Source organism: Ambystoma mexicanum, chromosome 5p (genome assembly GCF_040938575.1).
Source record: "Ambystoma mexicanum isolate Mex_15411 chromosome 5p, UKY_AmexF1_1, whole genome shotgun sequence".
Taxonomy (NCBI): Eukaryota; Metazoa; Chordata; class Amphibia; order Caudata; family Ambystomatidae; genus Ambystoma; species Ambystoma mexicanum.
Window position 1 is genome coordinate 655,863,335 of NC_090930.1, and position 18,356 is coordinate 655,881,690.

General features: G+C 51.9%; 2 protein-coding genes across 10 annotated transcripts in view; both read left to right on the plus strand.

Moving 5' to 3' along the window:
- The window catches only part of TRMT2B (tRNA methyltransferase 2 homolog B), a 584,889-nt gene that overhangs the window by 504,384 nt on the left and 62,149 nt on the right, over positions 1–18,356 (plus strand). For 8 of the 9 annotated variants that reach the window (XM_069613012.1, XM_069613010.1, XM_069613015.1 and 5 more), the window contains one exon: positions 8,563–8,664. The exons of the other annotated variant lie outside the window; for it this stretch is intronic. In XM_069613012.1, coding sequence (XP_069469113.1) covers positions 8,563–8,664 — 102 coding nt within the window. The remainder of the gene's footprint in view (positions 1–8,562; positions 8,665–18,356) is intronic. 9 annotated transcript variants of the gene reach the window in all.
- LOC138481690 (putative nuclease HARBI1) lies at positions 14,476–17,144 on the plus strand. The gene is made up of 2 exons (XM_069613828.1): positions 14,476–15,906; positions 16,649–17,144. The coding sequence occupies exons 1-2, from the start codon at positions 15,138–15,140 to the stop codon at positions 17,041–17,043; spliced, it is 1,164 nt and encodes a 387-aa protein (XP_069469929.1). The 5' UTR covers positions 14,476–15,137; the 3' UTR covers positions 17,044–17,144.

Consider the following 18,356-nt stretch of genomic DNA (forward strand, 5'->3'; position numbering starts at 1 on the left):
TAAAATGCGCCCCAGGATGACCCTCCCCCAGTCCCACCCCCTTTGTCAATGTCCCCGGCTGGGTCTTGTCTTTCAGTCCCATTGAGTCAAGCCCGACTCTCTGCCTTTGCCGGATGAGTGAAGGGCTCTCGCGATCAGACGTGGCTTGTGGGTCAGGGCCGGATAGTTCTGGTCATAGTCTAACAGCGGTGTCCAGATGTTCCTAAAATGGTGGAGTAAGCCCGCTTTGGTTGCAGTGACCTTTTCAGCTATGAGAATGTCCCAGATTTTAATCCACCACAGGGTTGTCAGGGGGCCCTCCTCTGTTCTCCAGGTACATGCTATTGTGATTTTGGCCGCTAGCAGGAGTTGAGTGATCAGTGCTGGCCTCCGACCTGTTCTTGGGTAGGCGTCTTGGGATCGGGATCCCTAGTAGGACCTGTTCGGGGGTCAATGGTATTACCTTTTGGGTGATGTCCTTTATTGTAGCGAAGCATTGAGACCAAAACTCTTTTATCTTGGGGCAAGTCCACCACATATGGAAATAGGTTCCTGGCTGGCCGCAATGGCGCCAGCATAATGGGTCCAACGCCTGCTGAAAGTGGTGAAGGCGGAGAGGAGGGAAGTACCAGCACAGCAACAGTTTTTGGGCACATTCCTGATTAGTGACGCACAGGGATGTCATGCGCGTCATGGACCAGATGTTCATCCAGGTATGGTCCTCTATGTCGTGACCCAGGTCCGCCTCCCATTGTGCCATATACGAGGGCCTGGCCCAGAGGGGGTCATCCTGAAGTAGTGTATAGAGAGCCGTGATCTTCCCTCGGGCTGGCAGGTCGTTTATTGTCAATTCCAGCAGGACAGGTGTTTGGGTAGCTGCCTCTCGGGTTAGCGGGTGGGAGCACCAGTGCCTCAGCTGGGCGTAGGTGAACCTGTCTGTTTCTGCCAATTGGAAGCTTTGTTTGTGTTGTTCGAAGGTGAGGGGGAGGCCTCCCTCAAAGAGCTATCCCAATGACTCAAGGCCACCCGCCACCCAGTTTCGAAAGTTTCTTGGATGAGTGCCAGGGGAGAAGGCTGGGTTAAGAAAGACAGGGGAAAGAGGGCTCAGGTTCCCTGGAATACTTTTATGCCTGCGGGCCCAGTCCCAGGCCTTGATAGAATGTTTGGTGGAGGACAGCAGATCTGGCCAGGCCTGGCATAGGGTGGGGGGGTGAATGGTAGAAAGCAGAGGGGAAGAGGGAGGCGAAATTGTTCAATTTCTATCCATTTTGGGCATCCCTGGGCAATTCCCCATGCCTGAAGGTGGGCTAGCTGTGCTGCGATTTGATATTTGCGAAGGTCCGGCACCCCCAGACCGCCCAGTTTCATACTGCCCATCATTGTCCTTCACAGGATGCGTGGTTTTTTGCCCTTCCAAACAAAGTCAGGTATCTTCCGTTGCAGCCGCTGTAGTGGGGCGAGCGGGATCGAGACGGGAAAAGCTGAGCATGCATAGAGGAATTGTGGGAGAAGGTTCATTTTGCATGCCGTGATACGGCCCACGAGAGAGATTTCCTGCACCTGCCAGCAGTTGAGGTCCTTTCCCATTTCTGCGAAGGGGGGGAGGGGGGTTGTTTGGAACATTTTTGCTGGGTGGGCGGGGATCTGAACCCCCAGATATCGGATAGATTCTGTGTTCCATTGAAGTGGGCTTCGTTGCTTCAGGGTCTCCCTTTGCTCCGGGCTCAGTCCCACCTCCAGCGCCACTGATTTCCCGAAGTTAATCTCGAACCCTGCCACTCTCTCAAAGTTATGGATTGCAGTGAGGGCCCTCTGCTTGGAAGCCGCGATATCAGTGACCGTCAGTAGCACGTCATCTGCGTAGAGCGCAATTTTATGTTGGTTGGGGCCCACCTGTAGGCCTCTAATCTGGGGGCTTCCGCGGATCCGCTGGGCCAAGGGCTCCATGGCTAAGGCAAAGAGCAGAGGAGCCAGGGGCAGCCCTGTCTAGTTCCACATGTGAGCGGGATCGGGTCTGATAGGAGGACATTGACGCTCAACCAGGTCCTAGGTGTTTGGTAATTTGCTAGAACCATTTTACGAAAGGTTGGGCCAAAGCCAAAGGCTTCAAGGGTGAGGCGTAGGTAACTCCAGTCCACCTTGTCAAAGGCCTTGGTTGAGTCTAGAGCCAGCAGGGCGAGTGGTTGCTTTTCTTGGTTGACAATCTCTACCAAGTCCAAGGCCCTCCGGATGTTCTCTTTTGTCGCTCTATGCGATATAAATCCTGTTTGGTCTGGGTCTATGATGTTAGGAAGGATAGGCGCTAGGCGGTTGGCCAGGACTTTGGAGTATATATTAGCATCCAGATTTAATAAAGAGACGGGTCTATATGAGCTAGTGTCCTCAGGATCTTTCCCAGGTTTGAGAATGAGGACTGTGGTGGAATCCTGCATGGTCGGAGTGATGGTCCCGCTTGTGGCAAATGAGTTAAACAGTCGCGTTAATGGCGCCACCAATTGTGGTTGAAATAGCTTATAAAAGTGGGTGGAAAATCCATCTGGGCCCGGGGCCCTGGATTTCAGGCATTTGATGGCTTTGTCGACTTCCTCGCCTGTGATGGGGACTTCCGGTCCTTCGCTTGTCGTGGGTGCGTGGGGCGGGAGAGCAGCCTCTTTGATGTAGGCCTGTTGTTCTCCTAAATCCCTTGAGGTGGCCGTCATTATTTCCGATTGGTGGGCGACTGCCAGGTGCAATTTCTCGCATGCCGCAAATTGGGTCACCCCTTGTGAGTCGCGGAGGCCCAAGATGGCATTACATCTCTTGACTTTGGCCAGTTTGCTAACCAATAGCTTGTTGGCCTTGTTGTTGTTGATGTAGTACCATTGTTTTGTCCTGGTCAATAAGTTCATCGTGGCGTCTGCATAGTGCGCTTCCAATCTCTTCCTTGCCACCTATAGGGCCCTGTATGTTCTGGGGGACCAGCCCTTTCGTTTGTGAGTGGCTTCCGCCTCTTGAACCTCTGCCTCCAGAGTGGCGCGGGTCGTCCGGTTTCGTCTGTGGAAGGCCGCGCCTTGAGCAATCAATTCCCCCCGGAGCACCGCCTTCATGGCGTCCCAGTTGGTGGTTGGTGAGGTGTCCTCTTCCCGGTTTTCCCTGAAGATTTGAATCGATTTGGCAATGGAGTCTCTTACCGCCATATCATTCAGGATGGGGTCGTAGAGGTTCCATTGGCGGCGGGCAGGGAGGTCCGGATTATGGACTTGAATGGTCAGTGAGACTGGTGCATGGTCCAAGAGGATACAGGAGCCGATGGAGACTTTGTCCGTAAAGGTTAGGAGTTGGGGGGGGATCCAGTAGTAAGTCAATCCTAGAGAAAGTGCGGTGCACATATGAATAGAAGGAGAAAACCTTCTCTTCCGGGTGTAGTACCCTCCAGGTATCGACAATATTTAGCGTCCGAAATAGGTGAAGCAGTCCAGTTGCTAGTGTTAAGTCCCAGTGGGAGGAAGGGTGTGATCTGTCTTTGAGAGGGTCTGGTACTCTGTTAAAGTCTCCCCCAATGACGACTTGTCACTCGATGAATGGGAGGAGGGCCTGCTCTAAATCCTGATAGAATCCTCCCTGATGGTTTTTCGGAGCGTAGGCTGAGATGAGAGTGTAAAGTTGGCCAAAAATTATGCACTTCATTGCGATATATCGACCCTCCTGACATCGTAGCGTGTCTAGGATCTGGGGATTCAGGTCCTTTGCAAAGAGAATGGCCGTACCACCCTTCTTAGTGCCATTAGATGCTAGGAATTGTAAGGGGAAGAGTCTGCTGCGTAGGCGGGTGAAGTCGGCTGGTATCAGGTGGGTCTCTTGCAAGAACGCCACGGAGGATCCCTCATCCTGCAACATTTGTAGGATAGATTTCCTCTTCCGGGGGCAATTAAGGCCTCTGACATTCAGAGTGGTAAACTTCAACTTCCAATGTGGAGGTAGATTCCCCGTGCTGTCCATCGGTGAGGGGTGGCTGGGGGGAGGGGCCTTGTCAGCCATGATCATGGGGGGTGTGATGCGTTGGGTTCTCCTGAGGCTGAGGGTTTTTAAATGGCCTCCAAAGGGAGGAGCGAACTTCTAACTCGGGCCCCCAATGAGGGGCCAACATCTTGGCAAGGGGGACCGATTTTGGACTATCGTGAGGCCCCACGCCACCCGGTTAACGATAGCCAATCCAGTTGGCATTCTCTCCAAGGGTAGCATGATGACTTCCATCTTGGAGGAGAGTGTGGACCGCATGGGGTCCTCGGCAGGCTTCAGAAAGCTTTGATGATTCCGTCACCATACAGGCTTCAAAGGCATCGCTTTAGGGGGTCATTTCGGTTTGCGATTTCTCTGCACTCTCATCCAGTGGGCGTGTTTCGGCTTGGGGGAAGTTGCGCCCAGGTCGGAATTTGTTCCGCCAGGGGGGGGGGACGACCCTACGGGCCCAGGGGAGCCCAGGCGCAAAATTGATGCTGCATCGTCCAGGTGGCTGATGGTGCGTGGGGTGTCTTTATGTGAAAATTGTAGCGCCGTGGGGAACAGCCACCGATAACGGATTTGCTGGTCTCGGAGGAAGGATGTGAGTGGGCGCAGCATTCTGCGTTTCTGCAAGGGTAGAGGGGAGAGATCCTGAAAAATTTGAAGTGGGGAGCCCTGAAAGGATAGTTTGTGGCGTGAGCGACCAATCGCCGAGATAGTTTTCTTGGTAGTGTAAAAATTGACTCTTGTGATTACGTCTGGTGGGGAGTCGGAGTCAGTCCCTCGACGGGGGCGAAGCCTATGAGTGCAATCCAGCAGGAGCTGAGAGTCGTCCAGATTCGGCAACAATGATTGGAAGAAGTTGCCCACGTCCTCGGGAAGTTCCTTGTCTGAGATCGATGTGGGCACCCCCCGGATGTGTAGGTTATTGTGCCGGGTGCTATTTTCCATATCCTCCTGTTTAAATTCTAGGATCTCGGTTCTGTCCATTAGAGTCTGGATGGTGCGTTGGACCTCCGCCAAGGAGAGTGCTCTGGGGCCAGTTCATCAGACTCCCCCATCCTGTGTTTGATGTTGCTAACTCTTTGCTCCGTTTGCTCTAGTTTCACGGTGAGTTCCGTCATGCAGGATCTAAATTCCGACTTGATGTCGGCCAGAAGATCATCTTTGGTCGAGAGGGTCCCTCTGTCTTCTATAGCCTTCTGTGCTGTGAGTTTGGGGGGTTCTGGTTTCTTTCCCTTTTCCGTTGCCAGCAACATGGTGAAGATATCCGTGGATTTTGGCGGTTTCAGCGCTTTGACCATGGTTCCAGGTGGGGGGAGCCTGCAGTGAGTGAGCCTGAGGTTGACGTATAGGTTGACAGGTAAGGTGCTGATTGATCTGCTGGTAACCTCAGGGTGTCCGTGAGGCCAGGGGACCCAAGGGGAGTGGCAGCTGATGGGGGACGCGGCGGGCCGGGGCACCTCTGAGACAAGCAGGCAAAGTGGGCTTCCCAGCCACAGAGGGATAGTGGCAACACCAATAGGCTGGGGAGAGAGGCGGACACAGGGCTCGCAATGGTGCAGTGCTGGTACGCTTTCAACTCACCTCCTGCCGCAAGAGTCCAGGTGGAAGATGGGGGGTTTAGGTCTCCCCAACAGCTGTAAGCAGGAGGTGGGCAGGGGCGCCCGAGGAAGCCGAGGAAGGCGTCAGTGCAGGGCGAAAGCAAACATCGGCGGAGGGTCCGTGAGGTTTGGGACCCCTGGAGGGGCTGCTGGAGTTCAGGTAGATGAGGGGTGGTGGTTGTGGGCTCCAGGGAGGCCGCTGCACCCTTCTCCACTGGTGCATTGGTAGGGCAGTCGATGGTAATTGGGCCGCGCCACCGAGGCAGGTGCAGGGCTCAAAGTGGGGTATAGGTGGTAGGCCTTCGTCTCACCCCCTGCCGCCAGAGTCCGAGTGAAAGATGGAGGGGTTGGGTCCCCCCAACAGCTGTGGGCCTGAGGTGGGCAGGGGCGCCCCAGGAAGCCAAAGGAGGCGTTGGTGCAGGATGGCAATAAGCTGTGGTGGAGGGTCCGGGAGGTCCGTGGCCCCCAGAGGGGCCGCTGGAGATCAGGTGGGTGAGCGGGCGCAGCCACCCAGACAACCCCGATAAGGGTCCAGTAGAAGGTGTCAGAGCTGATAGGGCCCCGAGGTCAGCTGCCACAAATGTAATGTCCCGCTCCCGAAGGATGGCCTTATGCGTCCTCAGTGCTAGTTGCCGGCGTTGGAGGACTCACCCCAGCATCGTTGTTCTCCCCAGCCGGTGGTTGGGGCCCCCCCTCCAGGAGGACACCCCGCGATCCGGGGTATGCTGCATCCGCTCCCCAGTGAGTACGCGGCGGTACTATGCCGGCGGGTCCCTTCGGAGCACGGGTGGAGGCAAGTGGAGCTCAAGTCCAGGTCCCCGGAGCCCCCACCATCCAGAGTCCTGGTAGAGAGGAGCCAGAGCGCTCCGGCGCTGGCGAGTGGCGACTCGCAAAGGCAAGTCCAGTGGGGGGGGGCTAGCTGGGGATAACGGAGCCGGAGCGCTGCCTCTGGGGACCCTCTGCACCCGGCCACAGTGCAGGCGGGGCCCGCGGGGCGCCCCCTCCCGTGCATCCGCCACCGCCGGCGGGCAATGACGATTAGGCTCCATGAGCAGGCCCCGGGGGCACCCCGCCACACGAAGCGGCTCAGAAGCTAGTAGGGGCCGCCCGCTGTCAGCTGAAGGAGGGCCATAGAAATGTGGCTGCCATTTTAGGCCGAAGTCACGGACGAGGGTGGCAATCTTCCTTGCTGCGTTTTGGCTGTTCGCGAGGGCGTTAAGCTCTCAATATGCTGTCTTCAGCACCCCATGTCCTCCGGGGCCGATACCCCGCCGATACATCTGAGGAGCCTAACTGGAATCGGAGTTATTAGGGCTTAACCGCGGGCCCATGCGGAGGCCATCAAAGGAGCTGCCTCATTGCCGGCGCTCCAGGCCACACCTCTCGAAATCCATCTTAACAATGAGTGTCTGTAAATGTGCTGTAAGCTTTACATACTAAATTGTTCTTTTTCTCTATTATTATTTAGGGCTAAATCAAGCCAAGATACCAAAAGGAGGACACATTTTGATCATCACTTAAATATTTATACTGAATTGCATGAAGACCTGTATTCAAGGACTTATTTTTTCCTCTATGCTGGTATTAGCTTGGGTGTCATCTACACCAACTATGCAGATGACACTCAAGTCATCATCCTCCTCACAGGTTGTTGTGACCATGACTCAAGACTACTGAACGATATCTATCTTGAAATCCAAGCTTGGATGGCCACCAACAGTCTATGCCTCAATGACGACAAGACTGAGTTAATGATCGTAGGTACTCAGGCATGATTGAACAAACTTGACACCAGGTACTCATCATTCGTCATTGACGGTAATATAATTAATGTTTCTAAAGAGATAAAAACACTGGGTGTCTACCATGACTCTACACTTTCCCTCAAAAAACAAGTCAGCAGTGTAGCTTCCTCCGCTGCCTACACTAGCAAACTGATCTACAGCTGCAAATCTTACTTATCCACAAGTAGTTGCCTAACGTTAGCCAGAGCACTTGCACTGTCCAAACTCGATTACTGCAACAAACTCTGAACTCTTGGTTCCTCTGAACACAACTTAAACAGACTCCAGGTGCTCCAGAATAACTCCCTGAGAGCAGCACTCAGTCTTCCCCGATCCTGCCATATTTCCACTCAGACAAAACGCCAACTGGTTGGCCATCCGCGACAGAATCACTTTACGCACTCTGGCCATCACGCACAAATATCTCACAAACTCAGCCCCGAAATACCTGTCCGACAAAATTTGTAAACACCTTCCAGTACGCACCACTAGATCATCTCATGCCCACAACCTGGTCGTACCAAGATTCAATCTAAAAACAGCCGGAGGATCCAGCTTCCCAGTCCAGGCTGCTAAAGGTTGGATTTCTATCCCCATCCCTCTCAGACAACAACCTTCTTTCCTCTCCTTCAAAGCCAAAATAAAAAAAACTGGCTGAACAGTAAGCCTCCTCACTAAGATCCCAGTATTATGCTCTTCTGTCCACCACCTATTTATGCATTGTTCACTGTCTGTACTGTACTGGTCACCCTTACTATTGTATATTATCTCTTCTACTGCATTGTACATTATCTCCTGCCTTCTGACCCATCTGTAACCAGGGTCCATCTCGCTATCCCCACACCTGATTGTAATGTAATTTGCTTTTCCTCATCATGTATGTAACCACTAAGTTTCTCAAGCGCCCAGTTACCTAAGGGTTTGGTGCGCGATATAAATAATAAACAAATACAAAATACAAATGTATTATTTGCCAGGCATTCTTTTCAAATTCTGGTGGTAGATGCCTAACGTTCCCCCTTTTCTGGGAGAAATCGACTGGACTGAGATTGATGATCTGTAAAGGAGCATCCTATAAAGCCTAAAACGTTATGAGATGGAAGTCTTATTCAGAGTTTACTTGAATTAATCTAGCAACACGAGACCCCCTCCATAAGATTCATGTTTTCTATTGATTTGGCAGAGAAATCTAAACAATGTCTTTGTGTTACCAGGTGCAATTGGCCTGTCATTGGCCAACCAGGTATCCAAGGTCATTGGAGTTGAGCTGATTGAACATGCAATTGAGGATGCCAAGTGGAATGCAACTTTCAATGGTATGTAACATGTTTCAGGAAGCTCTTCGTCTGGGAGAGTCTGTTCTAAGCAAATAGTGAGGCATTTCTGAGATGACAAAAATGAATGGTCACAGTGTGAATGTTGCTTGCTACTGTTGAACAATTCTAATGTCATTGCATGAGACTGCCCTTATATATGAACATTCCAGCCTCTTTGGAATCACTATGATCCCGTGTCCACTGTAAATACTGTTTATCAAATCAAATGTGTTTTTAAAATAAGCAGTCAGACCTTTACCGAAAGGTCAAATCATAGGATCTATGTCCAAATGGTGCTTGCAGAAGAGTGATGTTTCAGAAGGGCGCCATCAGCGGGCCACTCTCTCCCACGATGCCATTTTGGGAGTCTCACCTCCCTGCATCCTGCATTCCCGCTGCATGGCTGTCCCTCACTCACCTACCCTCCATTGCCTCGCTCCCACCATACACACTCCCGCCCCTGCTGTCCCACTTTCCTGCACCCCCACTTGTGCTCCAAAGGCCACCAGAGTGAAGCGCAACATGCGTATGCATGTTGGACCACACACAACACTCTTTTGTTTTACCCGGGCAGCCACCAGACCAAACAAAGTCATAATTTTGCAACAAACCCCGTTTTGTTCACAGCAGCAAGGAAGTGCCAACGTCAGCACATATGGCTCCCTAAAATGTGTTTTGCTTTGGTTTTTGTCTTCACCAGAGATTACCTTCTCCTTCTCACTTCTCACTTCCTACCTCAACTCTTTGCTCAGAAGATGTCCTAATATATGCATGTCTGTGACAGGGTTAGGAATCAAACCCTGTCCAAGAGGGTGAAACACTTGTGTATAGGCGCGTTACAAATGACTTATCATATCATATCAGGGTTTGGGAACTCCCTCCAGCTTGGGATAAGAGGCCTACCAGGGCCTTTAACAGAGCCAGTTCTGCACCACAAGTGAGGCATGGGAGTTGGGAGAACCCCAGTCTCTTTCCCTTCTACCCTTGCTTTGCCTGAAAGAAATGTTTTTATTTGCCCCTGAATTGTTATACACAATGCTGGCTAGTTTCTCTCTATTACTCTGGAAGGTCTACGTCACCCATAAGGCCTGGTGGTGGAAGAGAGAGCGAGCAGCCCACCTGGGAGAGAGCCAGCAAGGGACTGCAAGATTGGATTACAGAGCAAGCCACACATCCAACCGGCAACCCCAGCGTACTACACAACACGAACTGTGACAATAATCGTACCTTCAGCTGGCCCGCTGAGTGATCACTAGAAAACGACTGCCCAGAAAACAACTTCAGATCTGCTGTCCAAGCCTTGATCCTCTCCCACATGGATGTTGGCAATGCCCTTTTGGAAGGCCTTCCCGCGACTACCATGGCTCTCCTGAGATGCGCCGTGCATGCTACAGCACAACTCATTCAATGACTCTGCAAATTCGAACACATCACCCAGACTCTCAATGAACCGACTTGACTTCCACTCCAAGCTCACCCACTGTGACACTCTGCGTCTCCAGAGGGTATCTGGTCATTCCATCGAAATCAGTTTCATCTAATGCATTACCATCGAATTATATCCAATGAAAAGCATTTCCATCGAAATGCCTTTTCATTGAATATAATTCGATGGAAATTAGATGGATTTTTTAATTTTAAAATTAGGGTTAGGGTATGGGGTAGGGCAAGGGTAAGGGTTAGGGTAAGGGGTAGATTTAGGGTTAGAGTTAGTGTAAGGGGTAGGTCAAGGGTTAGATCTCGGGTTAGGGTTACGGGGTAGGGCAAGCGTTAGAATTAGGGTTAGATTAAGGTGTAGGGCAAGGGTTAGAATTAGGGTTTGAGTTGGATTAGGGGGGGTGTTTTGGGAGTTGTTTTTTTTTGGAGGGGAACCCCTCCACAAAAAATGCAACGGTACATGAAGCTGGCCAGTGCTAAAATCTTTTGAAGATTTCAGCACTGGACAGCTCCATGTAACGTTTTAACGTTACCAAAAATGCATCAAAATGCTGTTTTTTACATTTAAAAGCGCATATCCATCTAAACTTGTCCGTTTAGAAATTCGGTGGACTGGTTTCGATGGAAATGAACTTTTAAATGTAAAAGATAGCATTTCGATGGAAAGGCATTCGATACTTTTGCATCGATGGAAATGCATTTCGATGCATTTGAAATCGATGGATTGACCATAAACCCTCCAGAGGCCTATGGTCCACCAGAAGTAAGGACATGTGTAGATTTGAACTCCGTCTGGTACAGGAAGTTAAAAAACAGAGGACGACCATCTCTGTCTACACCCCAAGACTCTGAAACCTCCTCCCCATCAACATCCAACTCGTTCCCTTCTAGAGTTCAGGAAGGAGCTCAAGTCCCTCCTCTTCAAGGAATGTCTCCCCCCCCTAACACCTAGATCTATACACAGGCCTCTCCCCTTCATACCTAAGACTTGGTGATCTGATCTGCACTGTTTCCTCCCCTGGGTACTTGTAGATCCATTGCTGACAATTGCCATCCCTCCCTTGTTTTTGGATCCCCACTCCCTAACCGTGTTCTTCCCCCTATAATTGTAAAGCAATCCATTGCCTCCCAAAGCTAGGTATGCGTTCAACAAATACCGTAATAATAATAATAAAATCCCCATATCAAGCCCTTGCGTCAGACTCTCCGTTCGATTTGAATAGGAACTTTGACATAAACGGGGGGCGTGGCTAAGTAGCCATGGTGTAGGGCTTGTTCCAGTAGCGCTCCTGCTGATCCTACATGATCCTTGGATGCAGGTATATCGAGATGGTGTATGGTGGACTAAAAATGGCACAGCTGCTGTGGGAATGTGTATAGCACACATTGATAAGACTGGCGACGAGAAATCGGGTGAAGAAACAAAGATATCAGCGGATAGACAACGGAGAAGAAGTCACAGAGGCAGACTCAAGATGGCGCCCACACCAGAACAAAGGGGTGATCATAACAACGAAGCTGAAAAGGAGTAAATCAGTCGAGCATGCAGAGCTGACCGGGGGTGACAGATGAAACAAGCAGCTGCAAGAAATAAATATACTCTCTCTGAATGAGGAATGCGAAGGCCAACCCAACTCTGACACGAAACAGGCACGGTGCACCCCATCGGTGTCACACGCTTCATTGTGGGAGCGTAGCAACGAACATTCGCAACTAACAATCGTCGGATGTGGGCGTGGAGAACGAAGCGAAAAGACACATAAGTGCCAGACGGGACGGCGAAAAATTGTGAAAAGGCATCCGTCAGGCGGGCACAGAACAAACAAGTGTTATGGAGCCTCGCAGCGACAAGAAAACACAGTTTACAGGACGCACCAAGCAATGTACTGTGTAGGACAGAATTACACGCTGGAGGCGGTTAAACATGAGAGTGGTGGTCGAGACTGGGCACTACAAAGGCAGCTGTTGGTAACTGTGAGCAGCCTGCACCCCGACTGAAGCCCAAAGGGATCAGAACCCAAGCTCTACGAAGTGTGTGAAAGAGATGTGAAGAGGCTGATACAAAGTATCATGCGAGAGACGCAGAACAGCGGCTGAGGCCCCAGCTGCATGGAAGCAGACGAACGCTCGGAAAGTAAGGTCGTTCTCCCACAGGTGCGCCTGTTCCATAATCACACCAGATGGAATATAGAAACACTGAAGACACGTCCAGTCAAATTGCAAAATAGAGCAGCACAGCAGAACTGTAGGCAAGAACTCGGGGGCAATGCTTCCTTTAACATAATAGTCAATAACAGCAGCATTCTGGGCATGGAAACCAACACAAGGAAGTTGAATCTGCAGTCCCGCTGAACTGTTTACCTGCGCATCCCGAACTTGGCAGGTGGAAATTAGTGAGGGGTCAATGACCATACAGCGAGTACCTGGAACACCCGGACCAAAAGCGAAAGGGAGACAAACCCGCTAAACGCCCGGGCTAAGAAGAAAGAAGCAGAATCACAACAGAAATTGGTTGGTGCACGTGTGGACAGGCCCTGGAAGGTAGTGAGCTGCGGGGATGAGGGTCTACAGAATGGCTTCAGCAGCGGTACTCACTGTCAATCAGTGTAACAGCGGGTAGCGAGGCCCACAAGACACCTGCAGCAGAGTTCTCCCTTTAGGATATCAGGGGTTCCAGCGGTGGGACAGACACAGTGACACATGCCATAAAACCTGGCATATTGGAATGCTAAGATCAGAAATTCGGACCACAAAGGGAGGACAAACTACGGCTGTAAAGTAAGGATAGAGAGGAGGCATTGATTGAGGAGCTACATGCAACAGTCATTGCACAGCGAGTAGCCAAACACAAGTGGGTAGCTGCCCTATGTGTTGAGACCATCAGCCCCGGATGGAGAAATGGGTGAACACAGCCCTGACAAGTAAACTAACGAGGTGTGCCGCATCATTGCACACCCGGACTGTATGATTGAAAGACCTACATAACCCCTGGCTGGAGTAAGGCCAGTGGGACGGCGTCCAAGAACAGCAAGGTTAAAGGGAAACAACCTACGATGGACATTTTCACCAAACTACCACAGTCACCGGATGTGTCCGCACACACAAAGGGAGACACACGAGGGAAAACCACCCCATCACGCAATGATGACCAGATCCTAAAGGCCATAGCAGAGGTGAAGTCCTCATGGGGGAGCAAGATTGACGCGGCTATGGCGGAATTAAAATCTGCACTGGAAATCAAAATTGACGCGGTCAGTGTGGACGTGAACCTTTTAAGACAGGATGTAAAAACGCTGGAAGAGCGTACCAGTGGCCTAGAAAGTGAAGTGAAAACTAAAACAGAGGTCAGCACGACCAATGCCAAGGAGGTGCATATATTGCAGCAAAAGGTGCGCAACCTGGAAAGCTGAGCCGAGGAGGCGGAAGGGCGATCACGACGTAACAACATACGGGTGGTCTGTCTGTTGGAGGGTGAAGAATGAGCAGACCCGACAAACTAAGTGGAAAACATGCTGATACAATAGATGGGAGCAGGTGTACTCACCCAAGCGTTCACGGTCGAGAGGGCGCACAGAGCCCTACTTAGGAGGCCCCAACCAGGAGCCCCTCCCCGAGCGATCATTGCTAAGATACTGAACTATAAAGACAGAGAGAAAATCCTAGAACATCTCGGCAAGGGTGGAACGATAAGCAGAGCATCAGCGACTGTTAAGCCGTAACCGGATTACACCATGTTGGTACAGAGGCAACGTCTACACTATGTGGCTGTTAAAAACTGCTGCGGGAATCTGGTTTTAAATAAATGCTCCTGTATCCTGCGAAACTGAAAGTCTTACACAAGAGCGAGGCGTTCTTCTTTGAGACATCCGATGAAGCGGCGAGCTGGTTGGACGCACAAGGTTGCCCAGCTGATGCAGATGGTCATGACCAGAACAGACAGGATAAGTGAACCAGCTTCCTACTGTTGATTATCTAAGCCGATGTTAAGTTAGCGGCTCCAGTATTTACATGACCATGGGGAAGTGTTGACACCCAGAAGGGCATATAAAAGTGAATGTGGATATTGATCACTGGGTGCGCTCAGTGTGTGGACCCCTGGACTTGAATATAATATATGATAAATGTAATGTACAAGTGGGTGCCAGACATAGGCGTGCGTAGTAAATTGTAGCATTAGTGCGGGAGAGGCGGAGGTAGCGCGTTCTTACCCCCAGTAGTTGGTTTAGTAGGGGAAGCAGTAGGGTGGTATCCCCCTGCTGTGTTCCAAGGCAGGACTAGATGCGGGATAGCCTGAGATCCAGGGATGGAGCTGGGAATCAGTTGGGGATGGGTAGGGTGGGAGGGGGGAGGCAGTGGAGGAGTTTGACGAGGTGTTAACAGTTGGAGAACGAGCTTACACCTATACACCACTGTGAATGGAGCGGAGGACAAGGAGGCACAGGGGCGGAACAGGGTACGGATAAGGTGGGAGACCTCAAGATAGCGACCTGGAATGTCAGGGGGCTCAATAATTATTTGAAAAGGAAGAAGGTCATGATGTATTTGAAGAGACAAAGGGCCTCATCACGACTTTGGCGGTAACCCTTTAAATCGTCGGTAACGCTATTAGCGCCGATTTTAAGGGTCCGTCAGATCACGAGTCGAAATACCGCCGGCGCCATTACAGCCGGCGCAAGTACAGCCGGCTGTACAAGCGCCGGCCATAACAGCGCCAGGAACCATTCGCGCTAAAACATCAGCAATCACGAGTCCGGCGTAGGCGCTATTAGCGCCAGAAAAGCAGCGGATAATCCGCCGAAAATACCTCTAGCAAAAAGCTGGAGGTGACAGAACACAGGCCACAGCAACAAGGGCCCAGGTGGAACCAATGCAAATCAGAGGCCTACAAAGGAGCCACCCATGCACAACACACCCTCCCCAACACCATTACACCAGCAGGAGCAGGGAGGAGACCGCAATAGGGGCCCAGGTGGAACCATTGCAAATCAGAGGCCTACAAAGGAGCCACCCATGCACAACACACCCTCCCCAACACCATGCTGCCATTTGGAGCCGGGAGCCTTGATGTTGACGTCTACCTGCTGCGCCTGGAGCTACAGAAGCCAGCCAACCAGGCCAGGGCCCTGGGAGTGCAGGGGGCAGTGGGGATGAGGAGAAGGAGGAGGAGAGCAGCACCAGCAAGGCGGCCAGCCATCCCCAGGGTCAGACCAACACCCTGGGCCCTGACTGACGGTCAGTTGGTGACAGAATATCGGCTGGACAGGGCAACCATCACCCAGTTGCTGGACACAATCCAGCGTGACATTGGCAGCCTCATAGCCACCAGCACGGCAGTACCTCCCCTAGTGAAGCTTGTGTCTGTGCTTCAATTTCTTGGGACTGGCAGCTACCAACATACCATTGCCATGATGCATGGAATGGCCCAGTCCACATTCAGTGCCATGCTGGGACAAGTGCTTGATGCACTGTTGAATCATGTGAACAAACACATTGCATTGCCAGCCACACAGGCACAGGTGCACCAGCTGAAGGGTCAATTCTATGCCATTGCCCAAGTCCCAAATGTAATAGCAGCCGTGGACTACACACATGTGGCACTCGTACCACCCCAGGCACATGAGGCTGCCTATAGAAACCGTAAACAGTACCATTCCCTCAACGTGCAGATGACATGTGGTCCTGACCTCACCTTCAGCCACTGCTGTGCCCGCTACCCAGGATCCACCCACGACTCCATGGTCCTGCGCAACAGTATCCTGCCGGCGTACATGGAAAGGCACCGAGGCCAAAACACATGGCTACTGGGTGAGTACAAATGTATACCATAAAGCATGTCAATCCACAACTGATGGTGCCTGTCACAGAATCCATTATTCCCAATAGGCAGCAGCATTACTGCAGCATTCACATTCAAGCACCTTGCACGATAAACCTTGGACATGTCCAACACAGCAGAACACCCATGCAGGATGTAAGACATGTGGCGGCACAGTGACATATGGAAGCGACATATGGAAGCCCCACCACAATAAAGCCTCCTGTGTGAGTAGCACCATGGCTCCCAACACTGAGACAGTACAGAAATCCCACCTTGGCCATCCGACAGTAATGAAATTCCAAACCATAAACTGGCACATCCACAAATGCACCACACATAAGTAGGCCAAGTAATGACAATGTACATCCCACGAGCACTGTCCCCAAAACGGCCTGGGAAATGCATGGAGAACAGTACAGAATAGTGACGACCAGCAAATGCAACTGTAGCCAAATGGATTTGCAATGAAACATAAGGCAGCCACTTCTGTCATGCAGAAGTAGATGGAAGGGCCCCCTTATCCTGCGACAAGTGAATGAGTACTGTTACATACAGAAACATAGGCGTCCCAAGTGGAGAGTACCCCATTAATTCAATCGTGCACGTAGGACAGCACACTCCACAATGTCATAGGCCAAATGACAAATATGGCAAAATCACACTGATGACAGAGCTCTGTACACCCACTGGACTTACCTTGTCCCCATACCGGCTTTCTCTCCCCTGCAGGTGATTCTGGATATCCCCAGTACACGTGGCTCATGACCCCTGTGCGTCACCCACATACGGCGGCGGAGCGGACATACAACCTTGCCCATGGCCGTACACAGATCTGCGTGGAGAGGGCATTTGGACTGCTGAAGGCACGCTTCCAGTGCCTCGACCGCACGGGAGGGGCAACAATGTATGCACCAGAAAAAGTTGGCAAAATTGTACTGACATGTGCCATGCTGCACAACATCTGCTGTCGCAGAAATGTGCCACTGCCCCCTGATGTTCATGTGCAGCCACCTGAGGATGGTAGTGAGGGCGATGAAGTGCCAGAAGGTGTTGAACATGCACAAAGGATTGGGCTGAGGGAGGAGAGGTTGGCAAGACAGGGATTGATAGATGGATTCTTTTAGAAATGGGTAATGGGTAAATTGGAAATATGTCACTTCAACATTAAATTGCATTAGTAACAATCACTACTGTCCATGCATTGGGATTTTTCTAACGTGATTTATTTTCCGTCCAACAAACCCCCCTCCCCCCAGTAAACACCCAGCACACAATCCCCCCTCCCCCAGTAAACACCCAGCACACAATCCCCCCTCCCAACTGTGCAGATAGGCACATGTGTTTTATCAGGGCACCAACAACGATGCCATCACCACTAGGATGGTCGTGGGTGCTTTCCTTTTCCGGGCCCCTCTGGTGTGCGTGCCCTTAGGTGGCGCATGGACCGGCGCCTAGGAGTTGGCTCGAGGGAACCCTCCGTGGGTGTGGTCGATGTCGAAGGGACTGAAGGGGCGGCCATCATGTGCTGTCGCATGATGTTGTTTCCCTCTCTTGTTTGCTCAGCAAGTGCTGAGACTGCCTCCGTCAACTCCCTCACTCGTTGCCTGAAGCCTGCCAGGGCAGCGGCACATTGTTCAACGACTCTGCATGTGCGCGCATTGTCCCACGCTATGTATTTGCACCCATGCCGTATAGATGCACTGACAGCCTTGATGTGCCAGCTCTGTACCTTGGCCATTGATTCCACCCTGGCCTGCTTGGCCTCAATAATGTCGAGTCGGCCCATCACTGCTGCCCCAGTGACGAAGGGCACCCCTGGTGTGTCATGTGCTGGACTGCGACGTGTGTGCTGTCGGTGGGGGAGGGGACTGCATGGCGACATGGCGCCAGCTTGGACTGGGCTGCCTGGCTCAGAGTGCCGGTCTTCTGGGCTGCCATATGATGGCGTGTCCAGGTCCGGCTGTGGTATGCGGACACGACGCATAGGCACATGTCGACTTAGTGCATGGTGTGTGCCTGGGCTTGGGCTTCCCTGGGGTGTGACCATCCCTTCAGCCTCACTGCTTCCGGGAGAGTGCTGTCCTCTGGCATGATGGCCACGTGGAGGTGTTGCTACCACGTCGGGCTCAGATCCAGACCTCTGTCCCTCAGCATCGGGGCTGTGACTGGTGGCTTGAGGCGAGCTGGCGGTGGCCTCCCTGCGGCCATGTGGCTGCTGTCTGGTGGGGCTGCGTTGGGGTGAAGTGGGTGTTGGCCTGGGTCGTCTCCCTTCCATGCAGCCTCTTTGTGGGGTGGTGGTGCTGGTGGAGGCGCGCTGCCGTGGGCGCTGTGTTGGTGTGGCCTCCTCCCCATCATCTTCGTCCCGTTGGGATCGACGTGTGCCTGTGGGGTACATAGGGTGTGGTTTGAGTTCAATGCCACATATATTTGTGTGATG

Bases quoted from the DNA above. Each gene is read 5' to 3' on its own strand.
- LOC138481690 (XM_069613828.1), top strand. From the start codon at position 15,138: ATGCTGCCATTTGGAGCCGGGAGCCTTGATGTTGACGTCTACCTGCTG. The intron at 15,907-16,648 runs GTGAGTACAAAT...TCTCCCCTGCAG, and splicing joins CCAAAACACATGGCTACTGG to GTGATTCTGGATATCCCCAG.